At 38.3% G+C, this 16,058-nt stretch overlaps 2 protein-coding genes and 1 long non-coding RNA gene across 3 annotated transcripts in view; 2 read left to right on the forward strand and 1 right to left on the reverse strand.

The window, feature by feature from the left end:
- The first annotated feature begins 1,930 nt into the window (after nt 1-1,930).
- Nucleotides 1,931-6,394, forward strand: LOC130701281 (longitudinals lacking protein, isoforms A/B/D/L-like). The gene is made up of 6 exons (XM_057523241.2): nt 1,931-2,345; nt 2,411-2,576; nt 2,638-3,002; nt 3,062-3,302; nt 5,269-5,470; nt 5,562-6,394. Exons 1-6 carry the CDS (start codon nt 2,172-2,174, stop codon nt 5,704-5,706), a joined length of 1,293 nt encoding a protein of 430 aa, XP_057379224.1. The 5' UTR covers nt 1,931-2,171; the 3' UTR covers nt 5,707-6,394.
- Nucleotides 6,395-7,657: 1,263 nt separating this feature from the next.
- LOC130701268 (opsin-5-like) lies at nt 7,658-15,953 on the forward strand. The gene is made up of 10 exons (XM_057523229.2): nt 7,658-7,714; nt 7,843-8,200; nt 9,019-9,201; nt 10,212-10,319; nt 12,527-12,682; nt 13,698-13,867; nt 14,471-14,580; nt 14,659-14,733; nt 14,980-15,070; nt 15,146-15,953. Exons 1-10 carry the CDS (start codon nt 7,700-7,702, stop codon nt 15,263-15,265), a joined length of 1,386 nt encoding a protein of 461 aa, XP_057379212.1. The 5' UTR covers nt 7,658-7,699; the 3' UTR covers nt 15,266-15,953.
- Nucleotides 15,442-16,058, reverse strand: part of LOC132088390 (uncharacterized) — a 65,154-nt gene continuing 64,537 nt past the window's right edge. The window contains exon 3 of the long non-coding RNA XR_009421937.1: nt 15,442-15,459. This is a non-coding gene — a long non-coding RNA (uncharacterized LOC132088390). The remainder of the gene's footprint in view (nt 15,460-16,058) is intronic.

Raw genomic sequence — 16,058 nt, forward strand, 5'->3', positions numbered from 1 at the left:
CAAAACGCATGAAACATAAGGTGAGTTCAGCTGACGAGCTGAAAAGTTTTCACTGATCTTCAGTGGTATCCGGCGTTGCCGGTAAATTACTTTAAACAAAAAATAAATAAAATAAATAAAATAAAATAAAGAAATAAAATGCTTTCTTCCTGTTTATCCTATTTGCACAAATTTTAGCCGCAAAATGGCGATATTTTTTCTGGTGGGCCCCTATTTTAGAGGTTGGCGCAGGCTGGTCGCGAGGCAATATGTACTACTTAGTACATAATCGCGCCTACAGTTTTCTTTATGGGGAAAGTGTGTGTTGTCGCCCCCGGGCTTTGATGTGGTTGCTTTAATGGTTAAACCGTTAAAGTTAAGCCAGTTAAACAAACATGCGTGTAGCGCGTGTCTTAATTTTTTCGAAGCGAATAATATTAATTCGGTTTATATAAATTTATATTTACAATACTATGATAATGTACATAAATACTACAATGTAATAAATACACATATATACAGTATATTACAATTATATATATATATTTATACATACGTACAATTATATTTATATATTTATACATACATACAATTATGATATATATATTACTATTTATATACTGTTTATGTACAATAGTTATTGTAATTGAAATAAACGAATATAAGAGAAATAATTTTTTAATTATTTGTCAGCAAAATTAATTACGATAGTCGCTGATTTAATATATATAAATGTAATATAAATCGAAAGCCCTTGGTAAGGGCTATCCATTTTAGGTAATTGTAATCAACATTTTCAAATAGAAAAAATCTTAAAGGCAAAATGTGTTTTTGTTGTTTTTCAATCTAAGGTTGTAATGGACGCAATTGATAAAAACAAAAAAATAGATATTACGCTTAAACTTTTTTCTTTTCTAAACATTTAACATAAATTTCATAGAAATAGATAGCTGTTGAAAAGAGCTATCGATTGATGCAAAATTTGTCAATTTTAACTGTTTATTTTCCTCATAAATAATTATTAAAGGCTTTTATGATTTTAGAAAGGGGAGGGGGTGTGTCAAAAAGACGAAACCTTGCATTGATCGTTTGATGCTTAATCTTCGTCAAAATATGAAATCATTATAATATTTTTGTTGCTGGTGATTCCAGGAACAAGCTGTTATAAACGATTGCTTTTAAGATGCTACATTTAACCCCAAAAATTACGTTTGAAAAAGTGATTTTTGACAAACCATTATGGCGGCCATTTTCTTACCGCGCCAAGTTCAAATTGAACGTAGGTGTAAAAAATTTTAATTATAATTAAATATTTAAATTTTTTTTGTGGCTAGGGAATTTTAATATCCGTCTTAGATAGAAAATCACAGAAATTAACTAAGATAAGTTAAACAAATTTATTTCGTCGGTTCTCATTTAATTTACAATTTTAAGGGTCTTTTTCCACATTCCGCGTGGAAATTACGTTTTATCGCGCCTTCCGCGTGGAAAACTACGTTTTATCGCGCCCTCCGCGTGGAAAAATTACAAGCAGACAGAATACCAAAAAACAATTGACTAACGCCCTGCGCGTTTAGCCCATAAGAAAAAGTGCATCTGCAACTATGTACTACTTAGTACATATGTAGTGAGACCATGTTGGTTGGCGCCATTAATAAGCGGCCGTTTTTCAAAATGGTGGTGGGTAGACCCGGCATGCCCAACAACACTGACCCAGCCTACCCATCTTGAAATATAGTCTTACTTCCTACTTCAATTTGGTCTCGGTCACCTAGGCGAAACGGTAGGCTGCAATCCCAGAGCCAGCCGTTTGGCCTAGGACGGCTAGGACCTTCCATGGGAGACTATTGTTTGCGACGATCTGTTTAGTAAACCGGGTTTAGGCGAACCGGGGCCAAACTCCAGCTGCCGCAACTTGCGGATGGCGCGTATGGGGTCTATGTCTATGGTTTTGTGATGTCAAACGGAGTGGATTCGTTTCCTCGCAGTAGCATCTGCTAAAGGAAGATCAGAAAGAAAAGCAAAAAGAACAACAACAAGAAATAAGTGACTAACCTAAAATATTAAGACGATTTAATATTATACTAGGCTAGTAGACGAGGAATTGCAAACTATTTGTTAGGCAAAATTCGATACGGGTAAACTCCTGTGAAATTCACTGGCCGCAACGCTTTAATCGTCTGAAATTAATAATGGACACTGATGACGAATTCTGCTTGAAATGGAACAATCATCATAGTACTTTCTTGTCTGTACTTCATAGTCTGTTGAAGAAAGAAATTTTGGTTGATGTAACTTTGGCTGCTGAAGGCCATTTCATTGAAGCACATAAACTAGTTCTTAGTACTTGTTCTGAGTACTTTCAGGTAATCAAATGCTACACTTAGTTGCTAATATTTTAAAAATATATCTTACTTGTATACATGTCCAGGATGCCTTACAACTTCATGATAACAAGCATGCCTACATATTCTTGAACAACGTTGTGTTTGATGATCTTAAAGCATTGGTCGATTACATGTATAGAGGTGAAGTAAATGTGTCTCAGGAACAGCTTCCTCGATTTCTTGCTACTGCCGAAGCTCTAAAAATAAAAGGTACTATTGTAAGCTATTAACATTTTAACTCAAATATTAGATATAACCCTGCTTACCATAGGATTATCAGATAAGACTGAGTCCCTTGTAGAGAATCTGGAGCAACATTCACCTGTTCAGGCAAAAACAAAAAGGATTCATGGGAAAAGTGGTAAAATTGCCAGTCGCCAAATGGCTGCGTCCTCATCTGTTTCCAGGCAAACACATTTGTCGTCGCACCAAAAATCTAGTCATTCGATTACATCACAACCACAATCCGGTCGATCTCCAAGAAATTTACGAGCTTCGTCTGATTTAATTTCCGAGGCTGAAGTGACTCCGGAGGTGAACTTCGTCTCCGTCAATGCCCATGGTGAAGAAATTGATCTTGAACAGAACGAAGAAGATGGACTGGGAACTCTGGGCAAAGTTTGGTCGATGAATCAGGTAAGATGTTTGCATTATAATAGATCCACCTCATCTTCTTAACTTTATATTACTTTTAGGGAAATAATGAAGATAACTGGGAAAATAATACGGGTACCTTAGATGATGGTACACACGAAGAAAGAAAACGGTATACCACACCGTCAGAATCCGACAACTGCGAATATAGCCAGTATGCTGAGCCTTTGGACGTAAATTCTTCTCTCACTGGAGATTTACCGCTTGTGCCCTCATCATCAGCTCATGGCAATTGGGCCTCGTCTTCGGCCGTTAGGACAAACTACTCCCGTGGCATCAGAGGTAAATAAAAACTGTTATAAGCTTTTTTTCCGAACCTCCTTAAGAATTTCGATATGTGCATGTAATGAGAACGCTTAAGCTTGGAGGTGGAGGAGGGAGCGACCAAAGATACTAAATATCTCCATGTGTCTAAACATCTCTTCTTGTCCCTACTTCATTCGTAATTTCGGCAGAGTGGTTCGTCGAGGCATTGAGTTTACTTCGAAAGTAAGCCTCAATGAGTAATTGGTTTAGTTCCGTGTAACTATCTTGCCGACTTTTTGGTTCGTGTACCATATTTATTTCATATATCAGGAAAGTAGTCAGTTATTCTGCGCTCGTGTACTGGCGTCCATATTTCGAGTCTATATGCATGCACATAACTGAAGAATTGAAATGATTCCATGCATAAGACGACGGGAATGCTGATCACGGTATGAGGAGCGTCGTCATGTCTTTGACTACGTTCAACTTGGTCCCAAGGGTGTATCAAGCTGATTACTGTCATATGTAAGCAAGAAAATTCGATTCCATAGATTCTAATTCATTTTTTTTTTCTTGCAAAACATCTATTTTCGTGAAACTTTTGGCAAACCATGAAGCATGGGGAGGGGGGGGGGAGTGAAATGATTTAATGGTGGAAACCGCCCCGTGTGTCACCTGTGTTCTTTCTTTAATGTACGCGTATCTCAGAAGGTTGCGGTTGAATAATGCTGTGGAATATTCATCGTTATATTCACCTGCTGGATTAGACTGTAAAGGATTTTTTTTTAATTAAGTAAAATACGAGCTAATGGAGCGCTCCAAAGGAATACCTTGTCTCGTCATATGCCTATTTTTCTTCGCAAACCTCTTGGAATTCTTTCATTTAGTCGTTGATAAGAAACAAATGTAGCGACAAAAAAATCTTTGTTCGTGTTCGAAATCCAGAACTCTGTGACATCCGCAAGACAATGCGCATTTATCTTGCTCGGTTACGTAAGAGCCTCTTTCTTTGACGGTGTAGCCTGCTTATACTTATTTCATCGTCTAAGAGAGCTAATTATTCTCCACGTGGTTAGATCTTTCTTTATCTAGGAACACAATTCTAGGGGGCTACATTGTTCAGAAAGAAGCTTTTCGAGGAATTGCGTTATTACTCGTTGCCGTCTAAATTAAAGGGAGTAGAAGATGGCCACCATAGAACCGTGCATATGGAATTATAAAAGAAATAAAGACTTTACGTTAGCGTACAATGAAAGTGGCAGACGGTTGTGAGGACTTTCATGCTAGTGAAAGGACTCGATGAAAAGGGGAGGTGATGCGTTCGGCATCGTCGAATTTGTGTATTTCAATTATTGCGTTTAAATCATCGGCGAAAATTTATTTTGAGCCTTTCAGAAGTTTATCGCTTTGAGATGCAAACGGATGCGTGGCTGGAAGCCTCTAATTTCAAAGGGCCGAGTTTTACAATATCAAAGCTTTTTGAAAAATATGCTATGCAAAGCGGCTGGCTTCCTGCCGAATGTCAATATTTGGGCTGGTGCTTCTCTATTTTTAAATGGTGGTTCCATTCCGTGCGCACGTTTTGTTGAAGTCGATACGTTTTTTTCCCTTATGATCAATATTCAAGCAGAATCTCGTAGGAAAAAGAAAACCGAGAAACCCTTGTAATCCCGCATTATCCGATGAAGTGGCTCTGTAGCACGCTAGATCATTTAGATATCGACGTCCATGTAATCGATTAATAATTTTAACAAAAAAAAAGAAAAGCAACGATAAGTACGGTCGTTGACGGGAGCTAATCAGCGAAGATAATAGTATTTTCCGTTCCGTATGAAAATCGTCGGTGCATGTATTGAATGGCATTTCCGAGCAATCTCTTTAATGGCTCATCTAATTTTACGCAGTACCACGCCGTAAACATAATTTCATGTTGTTTTCTGCCCGCATTCCGTGTTTGTTAAAGGCAACATTTAAAAAATTCTATTTGACAATATTTTTACAGGGAAATCAAGCAAAAATAACAGCGCTGCTGTAGAAGACAGTTGGCCAATATCCGTAGCGAAAAACAAACAGTTGGGCAAATCCAGGCGTTTCGCGCCAACCGCTTTCCCTACAAGCAATGCCAGCGGTACAGACGAATGTATAACATGTCCGAACTGCGGGCGTGGCTACTCGCAAAAAGGCTCGCTCAACAGGCATATCAAGTAAACTTTATTTTCTTATTCTGGTAGATTTCAAAGTTCCCAAATTGATCATTTCCTTTCTTTTCATGACGTGGGCGTTGCGAACATACAGGTTTGAATGTGGAATAATCCCCAAGTTTCCTTGTCAACTTTGCCCGATGCGCTTCCGTCGTGCTTACAAACTTACCGAGCATCACAATCGCGTCCACGTCAATGAAGCTGCGAAATCGAAAGCGTCGGAGAATTCGACCGTTTAACACCGTGACTTACATAAGGTTGGCATTAACAAAATTTAAATCTCTATCATTTAACAATAAGATTAATTTATTTTGGGGTGCATTGAAGACTGTGTGAAGTGATTGACCCTACCAATGTTAAGTTAATCCCGGTAATTTCTTTTTTAACACTTTTATCATTCATAAACTATCGTATTTGTTTTACTATGACTATATCCCTCCCCATTCGCTCTTCTCGTAATTCCTTGTCGTTCACTTTCCCGACGAAATTTAAGCAAACAACGTTGTTGGGCTTTGTTTGAATTCAAAGGAGTGGTTTGCTATCGGCTCATTCGCCAGATTTAATCTAACATGCCCCCGACGTATTGTACGGAACGATAAGCAACTCGTCCGGAATAAAGCTTATTGTGTAAGTAAGTTTGACTGTTTGATTTACGTGAAACGAACATGAGGGAAACGAGATGTTGAGCAACGTATTACCTTAGACTAGAAGAATGAACGTTTGCATGTGTACCATGTAACCCTCCCGTTTCATTGAAGGCAGGATATGAACTTTATTTACCTCAATTTGCATACGATATATTTGTGTGTACCTTAACGTGCTCTTGTACTCCCGATTCATAGCAAAAGAATTCAATGGCCCTCTGGTGAATGCGAAAAGGAATATCGATATGTTTTTCTTGTTTGGCGTCGGTCTTCTAATTAGATGGGGAAAAAAAGTTCTGACATTATCTGTTTGCGTCCCTTTGTCGGAGATGTTCATTTTTATGGAAGGTAAGAATTGATTTTTTTGGCCCCCTTTTAAAAAAAAAAATGTGGTCCATATGAATGTGAACAAAAAAAAACATAGTGAAATAATAAACCGTCGCAAGTCGATGGAATGTTATCTTACGCGTGTTGCATTTCTTTGTTTTTTTTTAATGTAAAAAGAATGCCTCATCGGCATTTGTTAATCTCGACATCAGTGTCTTACGTCTTAACGTCACAAAAGCAATCAGTTGGATCGTTCATCAGATGTGTTTCATCCCGATTCGGGAATCCTCTTGTCTCCTCAGGTAATCGAATAATTATTACTTTATCTGATATTTCTTTATTGCATTGAATAAGCTCATTTTAATATTTCATCTGATGTCCCAGTTTACTGTCTAGTCTAGCAAAAAGCTTATGGAGAAAATGCGATTGTATTAATGCGATTTATTTTTTCGTTTCCAGGTTGCAGGTATTGCGCAGTTCGGTCAGATGAAGACAAAGGCAAGCGAAGAACAGAAGAGAGATGATTACAAGAAACGTGCGTCAAGAAAATCAAAAGTTTGCTGATGTCTGAAAAGCATGTTTGGACGCAAAGGAAAAATGCCTGGAATTATCCATCAGGGATGAAAAGTAAACTATGCTATGAATATGGAAAAAGATTTGCAAACATATACTAACATTTTGATTTTCTTTTCCCTTATAACCGAGGATTGCGTGTTGGAGAAGACCAGGGCGGGATATCGCAGCATTTCCTCCGTGATTAGACCCATGGTTACCTGATAGCCATAAAAAAATACGTTGACAGCCTTGTATTGATTGCACATTTCAAAAAGGTAAAACAGATTAAAGTTTTTTTTTTCCGCCCACAAAATGTTTAGGATTTTCATGTTCATGACGGGTTTAGCATGTAGGTTATTTTTGTAAGTACTTTTGCGCCGTTCAGTTTCGTTTCCTGTTGCATTTGCAAGGGCCATAGGAAAATACTCATAGCCAAATAGAGGGAAACTTTGCACAATGGCACCTACGTATGTAATCATTCTGTTAGCTGTTTTCCTTGTTTGCGTGACGACGGTCTTGAAAAGAATGTTTTTCAAATGTAAAGCCTTTTTGCGTACTGCATTGCAATATCAATGGAGATAGTTGCAGATTTATTAGTTTTGATCTTGTTGAAATGACAATTTTTCAGAATTTAAGACTGAAAATATATTTTTTTTATCCTAAACATGTGCAAGACAATGAGAAAATATTTATATGCCAGGACCAGATGACGTTTCGTATGGTACGTTTATTCAATAATTTTTTCTAACCCTTCCCAAACCGACTTTTTTTTTTGGTTTTCAAAACAAAATCTCTATAACCCTGATTTTTTTTCGTTTGTTTGTGCGCACGTGCCACTTGATGATGCAGTGCGCAGCTCCTGCCGGGATGTCAAGAGAGAGCCGTCCTGCTCATTCGATACAAGTGTGGGTTGGCGAAGGAAGAAAAAGGGGTGGCAGAAAATGCGTGGAAGTTATAATCTTCCGCTGTGCACACGGTGTTCTTCACTCATCACTCGACTTCGAAGGCGGTCGAAACTTCCGGTTCACCTATTGGAATAGATTAAACAAACAAAAAAACGTGTTACAAGTATCAAACATGCCGATTGAATTGGCTCAACATCGCGAGAACACAAGCCATTTCTCTACTGGGGACTTACCGGACAAATTCCAGTCGATCTTTGAGCCGTGGGGCGACTACGTCTTCGGAATCGTCATGATTGTTATTGGTAAGTTCTCTTTTTTTTTTCTTTATTCGATGCTTAAAGTGATTGTTTGAATTATGTTTTTCCCTTTTTCGCTCCATTTTGCAAATGAGATAGACATTAGCACGTTATCGGTTTAGAGAAATATGAACAGGGTTTTGCGATTGTTAGTGTTATTTGAAATACCTTCCCAGTTTTTCTTCTTGTTTTGCATCCGATTTTTCATTCCCTATAGCTGACTCGCATTTTTCCACGTCGGTGGCACTCGTTTCTGAATGCTGTTAATGAAAATTCTCAGAATTCGTAGACAAATTTCAGTGTCTAGAGTCGACAAAGTTAAAAAAGAGAAACTCATAAAACCAGAAAGATAACGAAAGCGTGAGATGAAATTTAATTTCAGAAGCATCCGACTCGTACCAGATCTTTTTAATTAGCGTCAAAACATTAAAACACAACAAAACAGAGTTTTCATGCTACTTCCATAAAAAAAAACGAGCTCAGTTAAATCCTTTTACTTGAACAATCCTTTCGTAGCCATGCAATTTTGGATAAGTAATGACATTTGTCTTTAACCTTTGATGCGACCTGGTTGCCCGTCCTCAAATAATTATAGAGAAAAATAATGCTTCAGTGATGACTTAAGTTTTCAACCAAAAGAAAGCTCCCAACTTACAATATAGTTTTAAATGGAATAAATAATGCGCCGGAGGTTGTTCTTTTCGTGAAGGAATATTCACAATGTGTATGTTTCCCACGAGATTTAATCGCATGCGACAACACACACACAGCCGAATTGTTAAAGTTTGCGCATTTTAACTTTTGGGATCTTCCCCGACATTTAGGTATTGCATCGCTATTGGGTAACGGATTGGCCGTTCATGTATTCCGTCGCAAAGGCACCGACATCAACGTGCCCGAAGTCTTGCTACACAACATTGCAGTCGTCGACCTCTTTCTCGGTATAGCATCTTATCCAGCTACCATAGTGGCAGCCTTCTCGCACCGATGGCTGTTTGGGCAAACAGGTACTGTAACGCTCTTCTTGTGGTCCTTCAAAAGTTACGTTGCAGTTAGATCTCTGGTGTGTAGGAACAGCTTTTTGATCTGACGGGCTGGTTCAGCACGAAGAAGAGGCAAACGAGCTAGCTCTTTTTCATTATTCATGCGGATGTGTATACCCACTTGAGTTGCAATTGTCCCCCCACTATGGAGCATAGGGTACGCTGCCGAGGTTGTTATGTTAACGTATAACAACGGAATTTATACGCATCGCAGGGAACGCCGCTCGTGCGGATTAAATAGGTTGTTATCGTGATGATGAGGAACTTTGTGTATTTTGTACAAACTGGTTTTGAATGTTTTTCTCAGAAAAGCTTAAAAAGAAACAAATCATTGCTTTATGCTGAATATAGAAAGTTTCCTCAACTTCCGGACGTAGAAATATTTGTTGATGTTCTAGTAATACAAAGTTGCCCTCTTCAACTTAATATTGTGCTTGCATTGTGGATACTATTTCAATCTAGAAAATGGGGATGTTAGGGCAAGTTATGACATCATCGTGAGAGATGCTATGGTGGTGTACAGTTACCGAACTACTAGTGGAAGCTAATACTTTTTTAGCTCTCCCGTAAATAGATTTTGTCCACTGGCTGATGGACACTCATTGACGACTTAAGTATAGCTTTTGGGCCTCCAAGTATATTATTAGACATTTTTGTCGCAGAGTCCCCCATTTTGATTAGATAAAAAAGAAGGATGTGAAACTTTCGTTCGCACTTCCCTCCAGTGCAATACGGCGCCGGAAACATCAGATGAAAGCCATATTTCTATGAATGGATCGCAAAGTTTTATTCGTAGAGTTGACCGGTGTGAACTTGTCGTCTAGTGTCAAAGCGCGCTTCGTTTTATCTTTTAGCTATAGGCATAGTTCGACCCTGTTTGACTAAGTTTAGGCGATTACTTTGTTCTATATCAGCTGTTCTGTTTAACATTCAACATAGTAATTGCTTATTTCGTGTACATTTTCTTTTATTAGGATGTACTATGTACGCATTCACTTGCTACTTCCTCGGTTTGGCAACTATATTGTCACTGACTGCGCTGGCTGTATTCCGCTTTATAAAGACGTGCTTCCCTCAGCGAGGTACTGTACCCCAATGTGGGCTTTTTCTCTTTTTTTGCAAATGATTGTTTTCGTTTTGTCCGGATGAGTCGTCGAAGGGCAATGGAGACGGCCGTCGCTTGATTAATGAAATCCTGCAACTGTATCATACATGTTAACTAGCCGGCGTGATGAATGCGTGTGTGCAGTGGTGTGTGTAAATAAGATAATATAGAACAGACACAAAGGACGGAGAGCTAAACGTTATGCCTTCTGTAAATCTGACATCGCATTGGGAGGCAACTCAACGTTTAACTAAAACAGAACGTCGCTTTGCTTTAGGGCTTAGCATCGTTTTTTTTTCTGTTTGGCCGATGATTCTTCGCGACGGAATTCTAATGGGGTTGTTCCGCTAGCTTGTTGATGATACTTGATCAATGCAGTATCAATCAGCAATCTTTGTCGATGGGGAACTGCGAACGACATTATTGAACAATTAAACCGCAAGCAAAAATCGGTCATCCTTATTTTGCGACAAAGAAATCAGGCCTGTTGGTAGCTAGAGGGGGTCTTTTGTATACAAGATTGAAAAGTAGACCTACAATTATGATTCCATCAAAAAATGTGGGCGAGCATCAGTTGCTAGTGACGGCGAATATAACAATACAAGGCTGTTTCCCTTTAGGGCTCGCCATGCTCTAATGGATCATATATTATGCTCCCACAGTTCCATCCTAGCCACGTGAACGCTACATAAAAAAAATCAAACTTTTATTTTTTTTTCATTTTTTTTTTTTTTTTTTCAAATTTTGAACTTTTTCTTTTGGAGGCTTTATCTTTCTGCTGCCGTACGTTTCTTGACGCTTCGAAACACATCACTATGTTACAGCTATTTGGCAGCCCCGCTCGCAATTATTCAAAACGTTTCTAGCAACAATGTCACGTGAATTTCCTTTCAGTTTCAATTTATTCAAAGTAGCCCATCGCTACAGAAGTGGCGACCTATCATAAATTCACTCAGGAACTTTTTTTTATTAATTGATTTGAAAGAAAACCAAGTTATCCAACATCATCTCTGATGAAGGGTAACTTCGAAAAGATTTGTATCCCACTAGACGTTGAAGAAAAAGCAAACGAGATTTGCTTTGCACCCGTTTTCGCATCAAAGACAAAACCAATGCCAATCGAAACCTGACAACGGCTTTTCTTTTTCCTCACAAATTTTGATTTCTTGAATAGTTGATCTAATGTCAGGCACACACTTGTGCTTTTCGGAGAGGGCCAATGTGGTAGACGTGATCGTCCCTCAACAGCCCTTCTCACAAACGAAATAGTTCAAAGAGAATCAAGAGGCTTCGTAGAATAGTTTATTTCACATCATTGATTTTTTTAAAAAGGAGATGACAAGCTAAGTCGAATCCGCGAGAGTTCCAAGAAATTTTTTTTTACTCGCTGCGTAAGCCGAGAGAATGTACCAGACGTTTTGTAAATCCTCCATGTCGTAGAGAAAAAAACGTTTCAAAGCGGACTCAAAAACATCGAAATATTCAACAAACTACACGACAAAACTTACGAGCCAATCGCGCAAAAATCGTTTCCTTTTTTTTTTACTGTTGATCCTCATGTTTCCTTACTTTTCTTTCACATTGTCAACTCTTTACATGTACAGATAGAAGACCAAAAGGCTCTGCGAGAAAGAGGGTTTAAGGTTGGGGTTTTACGTGACGATTAAGTTAGTATCGTACCAAAAGCAATTTTTGCACACCATTAAATCCCGCTCGCTTATTAAATTTCGACGGCAATATTAGGCACTTTGTTGCATGGATAAACTCGTCCGTTTCTGTTCCAAATCCCGCATCAGAACAGAAACTATAGGTGGTACAATAACAAGTTTAGTTAACCTAACCGTGATTGTGTCTGATGACTAAATAATCATAATTTTCAATTCAACACACTCTGCGTACGACGCGTTAATTAAAAAGCGAATGATACGTCTAATGCAGCAAACTAATAAAAACGTCTGATATGGTGACATAAAAGCGCATAATTCAAGAAATCAAATGAGAAACGCTCCAGTAGGCAGAACAAATAAGGCAATCCCAAGTTTTGGGGTGATTTTATTTTTCTTGTTGCCTCTATTATTTTAACACGGATGCATGTATCTGTTCCGCTTGTTACATTAAGGAATACTGTCTGCGACCTGTGTGTCATATCAATAAGTTCTGTTCTTTATTTCTGTCTCATTGCAGCTCAGTGGATAACTGTACCAAGAACCCGACTAGTCATCTTCCTCATCTACGTCTATAGCATGGGCTGGGCAATGATGCCTTTCTTCGGTTTAGGAGGCTACGATGTCGAACCGTTTGGTATCTCCTGCACATTGGCATGGGTTCATACGGATCAAAGTAAGTCTGACGTATTCCACTAGTCACGTGTTCGTTACTGTCGTAGGTTATATAAACAGTGCTAGGCTTGAACTTTTTTTTTGAAATAACTGTCCTTCCAAGGAAAAATCTTGGCATTAATTTGTAAAGTTAAGTACCTAATCAAAATTTAATGATATTCTGCCGAAAACTTTCGGCCTTTTTCGTAAGGATTGCTTTATTCAAAAAGGGTGGTCAGGTACGAGCTTTTAAAAATTTTCTTTTATCTCAAGTTTTTTGGCAAAAAAATTTTCGTATAATTAAATGCTCACATTTTTGTTTTTGACATCGGCATCCTCTATCGCCCGTAATTTAACAGACATGATGAGCCCATTTTAATGAACTTGAAGTTGCAATGCCTTCTATAAGTTAATTAGCAGAAACTGGCACCTGATTACTTGTTCTCAGTATTTTTAATTGTATGGGGAACTTCCCTTTTCCAACAATCTAATGATTCGTCCTTTTAGCATACCAAATTTGAACCTGTTTATCAATAACGACGGGTCGCTGTAACGTATTGAACTTTTGTACATACAAATTATAATGCGCATTTTTCTTATGCGCTTCATTCATGGCCGTCAAGGCGCGCCCTGAAGGACTTAGACAGTAATTACTTCTTCTCGAACTCTGTGAACTAGGAGAGAAACGATTTTAACAATACAGAGGGCTATTAAACGTATGGGAGCGATCCCTACGATCCATTTACCCGTTAACGAAAGATTGATCACGTAGGCTGAGTAATATCATGTCGCGATCATTTACGTAAGAATGGTGGGACGCGCGACAACCAGTAGGCAGGAAAGATATTCTAGTCTTCGTCAATGTTCGTTAACAATGGATTCTGACGCGCGTCCCGCACGCAGCGTCTAAATGCTTGTGACGGGTTCATTAGTTTATGTGGGTTGGAACATATTCCCTTTTGCCATGCCATGCTCCAAAACGTACCACCTGTTTATTCAACTGTCTTTCTAATGATTGTTCTATGAAAATTTTATAGATGACAAGTATTACATCTTGGCTGCCAGCATTTTCTGCGTGCTTCTACCTTCATTCGTCATCATCGTTAGCCATGTGGCCATCTTGTTTAAAATTCGCCTAGCCAGCCAAATGTTTTCAAGCAAATCGGCAGGCAAGCAGAGCAGCAAAGCGGAAATTCAATTCATTCGGGTAATTAAATCAAGCCATTTGGTAAGACGCTTTTCTGAAGACACGTGCCACGCATAAGTCTATTGATGTTTTTCACTCTTTCATCATGAAAGAAAATGTTTACCTTTCAGGTTATGCAGACAAAGCCGTCTCTTCTAGTCAATAAGATTAAATCACCCAACTCAAGTTGATTATATGTAGTCGCTCATGGCTTTTTTTGTCAATTTGACGGCTCGTTTTCGTTGAACTATAATTCCTGCCTGTTCATTGAAAAATGTTACCTTTCATAAGACGTGGCATCATTTCAATTTGCAAAAATTAGTAAAACTTCATGAAAAACGGTTACATCTGTCAAATGATTATTTTTCAACGTTCCTTGTGTGACGATAACGATGTTTAAAACAATAGACCTCTAAAGAAATGCCGTTTCTTTTCAAGCAAAATGATAATGAACGCAAAAAAGGATAACAATGCTAATTTGATTGATTGATTCCGTAGGCGGGCATTTTTTTTCCCTACGTCTCGCTTAGTAACATTATTTTCTGTTCTCTTAGTCTATACCTTAAAATAACCCCATAAAAGTGCATGTTCCTTTATTTTCTGTTCATATTATTATCTACACAGGTCTCATTTGGTGTCTGCTTCGGTTTCCTTATTGCCTGGTTACCATATGCTTGCATCTCGCTCTGGTCCACCTTTGGTGACGTTTCTGATATACCTCTATGGATAACACCGTAAGAGCTCATTTTCTTTTCAAATGCTTAAGTATAACTAAAACCACCTGCTCCCGATTTATTCTCGTGTAACTTTAGGATTCCTGTTTTACTAGCCAAATCATCGATCGCCTATAACCCAGTCATATACGTGCTGTTGACGCGCCGCTACAGGTAGAATATGTTTGCATGAATTTTGAATTTTTCTAAGGTCACATTTTGAATTTGATAAGGCTGCGCTGTGGCCCGCCAAGTTCAGCGACTTTTCTTTCGTTGAAACTATTAAACGTTGGGCTTTCTCATCTTCCTTAGACTTCCCTATTTATCTATTTAACATTTTGTTCGCCTGACTAGAAATCTAGTCAAGAATAACTTAATGAATAATTGGCGAAATTAGCTGGGAGTTTTATTTGCATTCAGGGTTGATTTTGCTAAAGCATTGCGGGAGCTGCTACATTTCTCACTCGACAAGAAAAATCGAAACATGACTAACTCGGGACCAACTGATCAGGTAAAAGTAACTACATAGCATGGCGCTTTGTTTTTAATGCATTTGTGATTGACGAAATTGTTTGTTTTTTTACAGGTTGAAATGGGAATCCTTGCAAACGGCGATATAAATACGAGAGGTGAATCAACTGCCACAGCAGCCGAGATTGTTGGTGGGACCGAAAACAGCGTCGAAGAAGAAATTGTCCGAGTTTAATGATAACTCCTTTCTTTTCTGTTCCATATGAAAGAAAAAAAAAATTAGGACAATATCCCTAACCATATCCGTTTTAATCAATCTCTCTAAGACGAGGTGATTTTTAATTCATTTTGATGTGATTCAATGGCGGTTTAAGAGGTCCACGAATAAAACCTCCGTACCTTGATATTCTTACGTGTGCTCATCCCATCCTGTAATAAACAGATGACCTGAAACCTTTTACCATTCCTGAAAAAAAATTATAGAATCATTGCTCATTGTGTTTTACGTGGAATGTTAGAGATCTTGTACCGCGTCCATCCTGCAAGTGACCATGTGAGACGTAACGATGCACAGCACGTTTTGTGCAAGTTCCTGTTCACCACTTTCTTTTTCCCTTTTTTTTTTTTTTTATTCGGCGTTTCAATGATATTCAAGACACTGTTATCACTGTTCAATTTTCCATGAATGTTTTACATCGTTCGGAAGAGTATTCGCGGAAGTGTACGCCTGCACCAATTTTATTGTTGAACTGCCCTTGTATATGTGCAGCCGTAGTTTGCTTCGTGTGTATCGTCAATATTCCATTTTGACATATTTTAATAGATTAAAAAGGTAATGTTTGCCTGTTGACAGACTTCTTTTCGTATTTACGGAGAACGCTTCATGAATGCAAGAGAGCTGATAGAATAAAGAAAAGAAATTGCGTGCTCCCGTTTTTTATTGTAAATATTTAGAAGTGAGATGGTCCTACCATGCCAGTGCAAGTTTGCTGTTCGGGATGTATGTTAATATGCTACCGGATAAACAA

This window comes from Daphnia carinata, chromosome 10 (genome assembly GCF_022539665.2).
Source record: "Daphnia carinata strain CSIRO-1 chromosome 10, CSIRO_AGI_Dcar_HiC_V3, whole genome shotgun sequence".
In the NCBI taxonomy this organism is placed as follows: Eukaryota; Metazoa; Arthropoda; class Branchiopoda; order Diplostraca; family Daphniidae; genus Daphnia; species Daphnia carinata.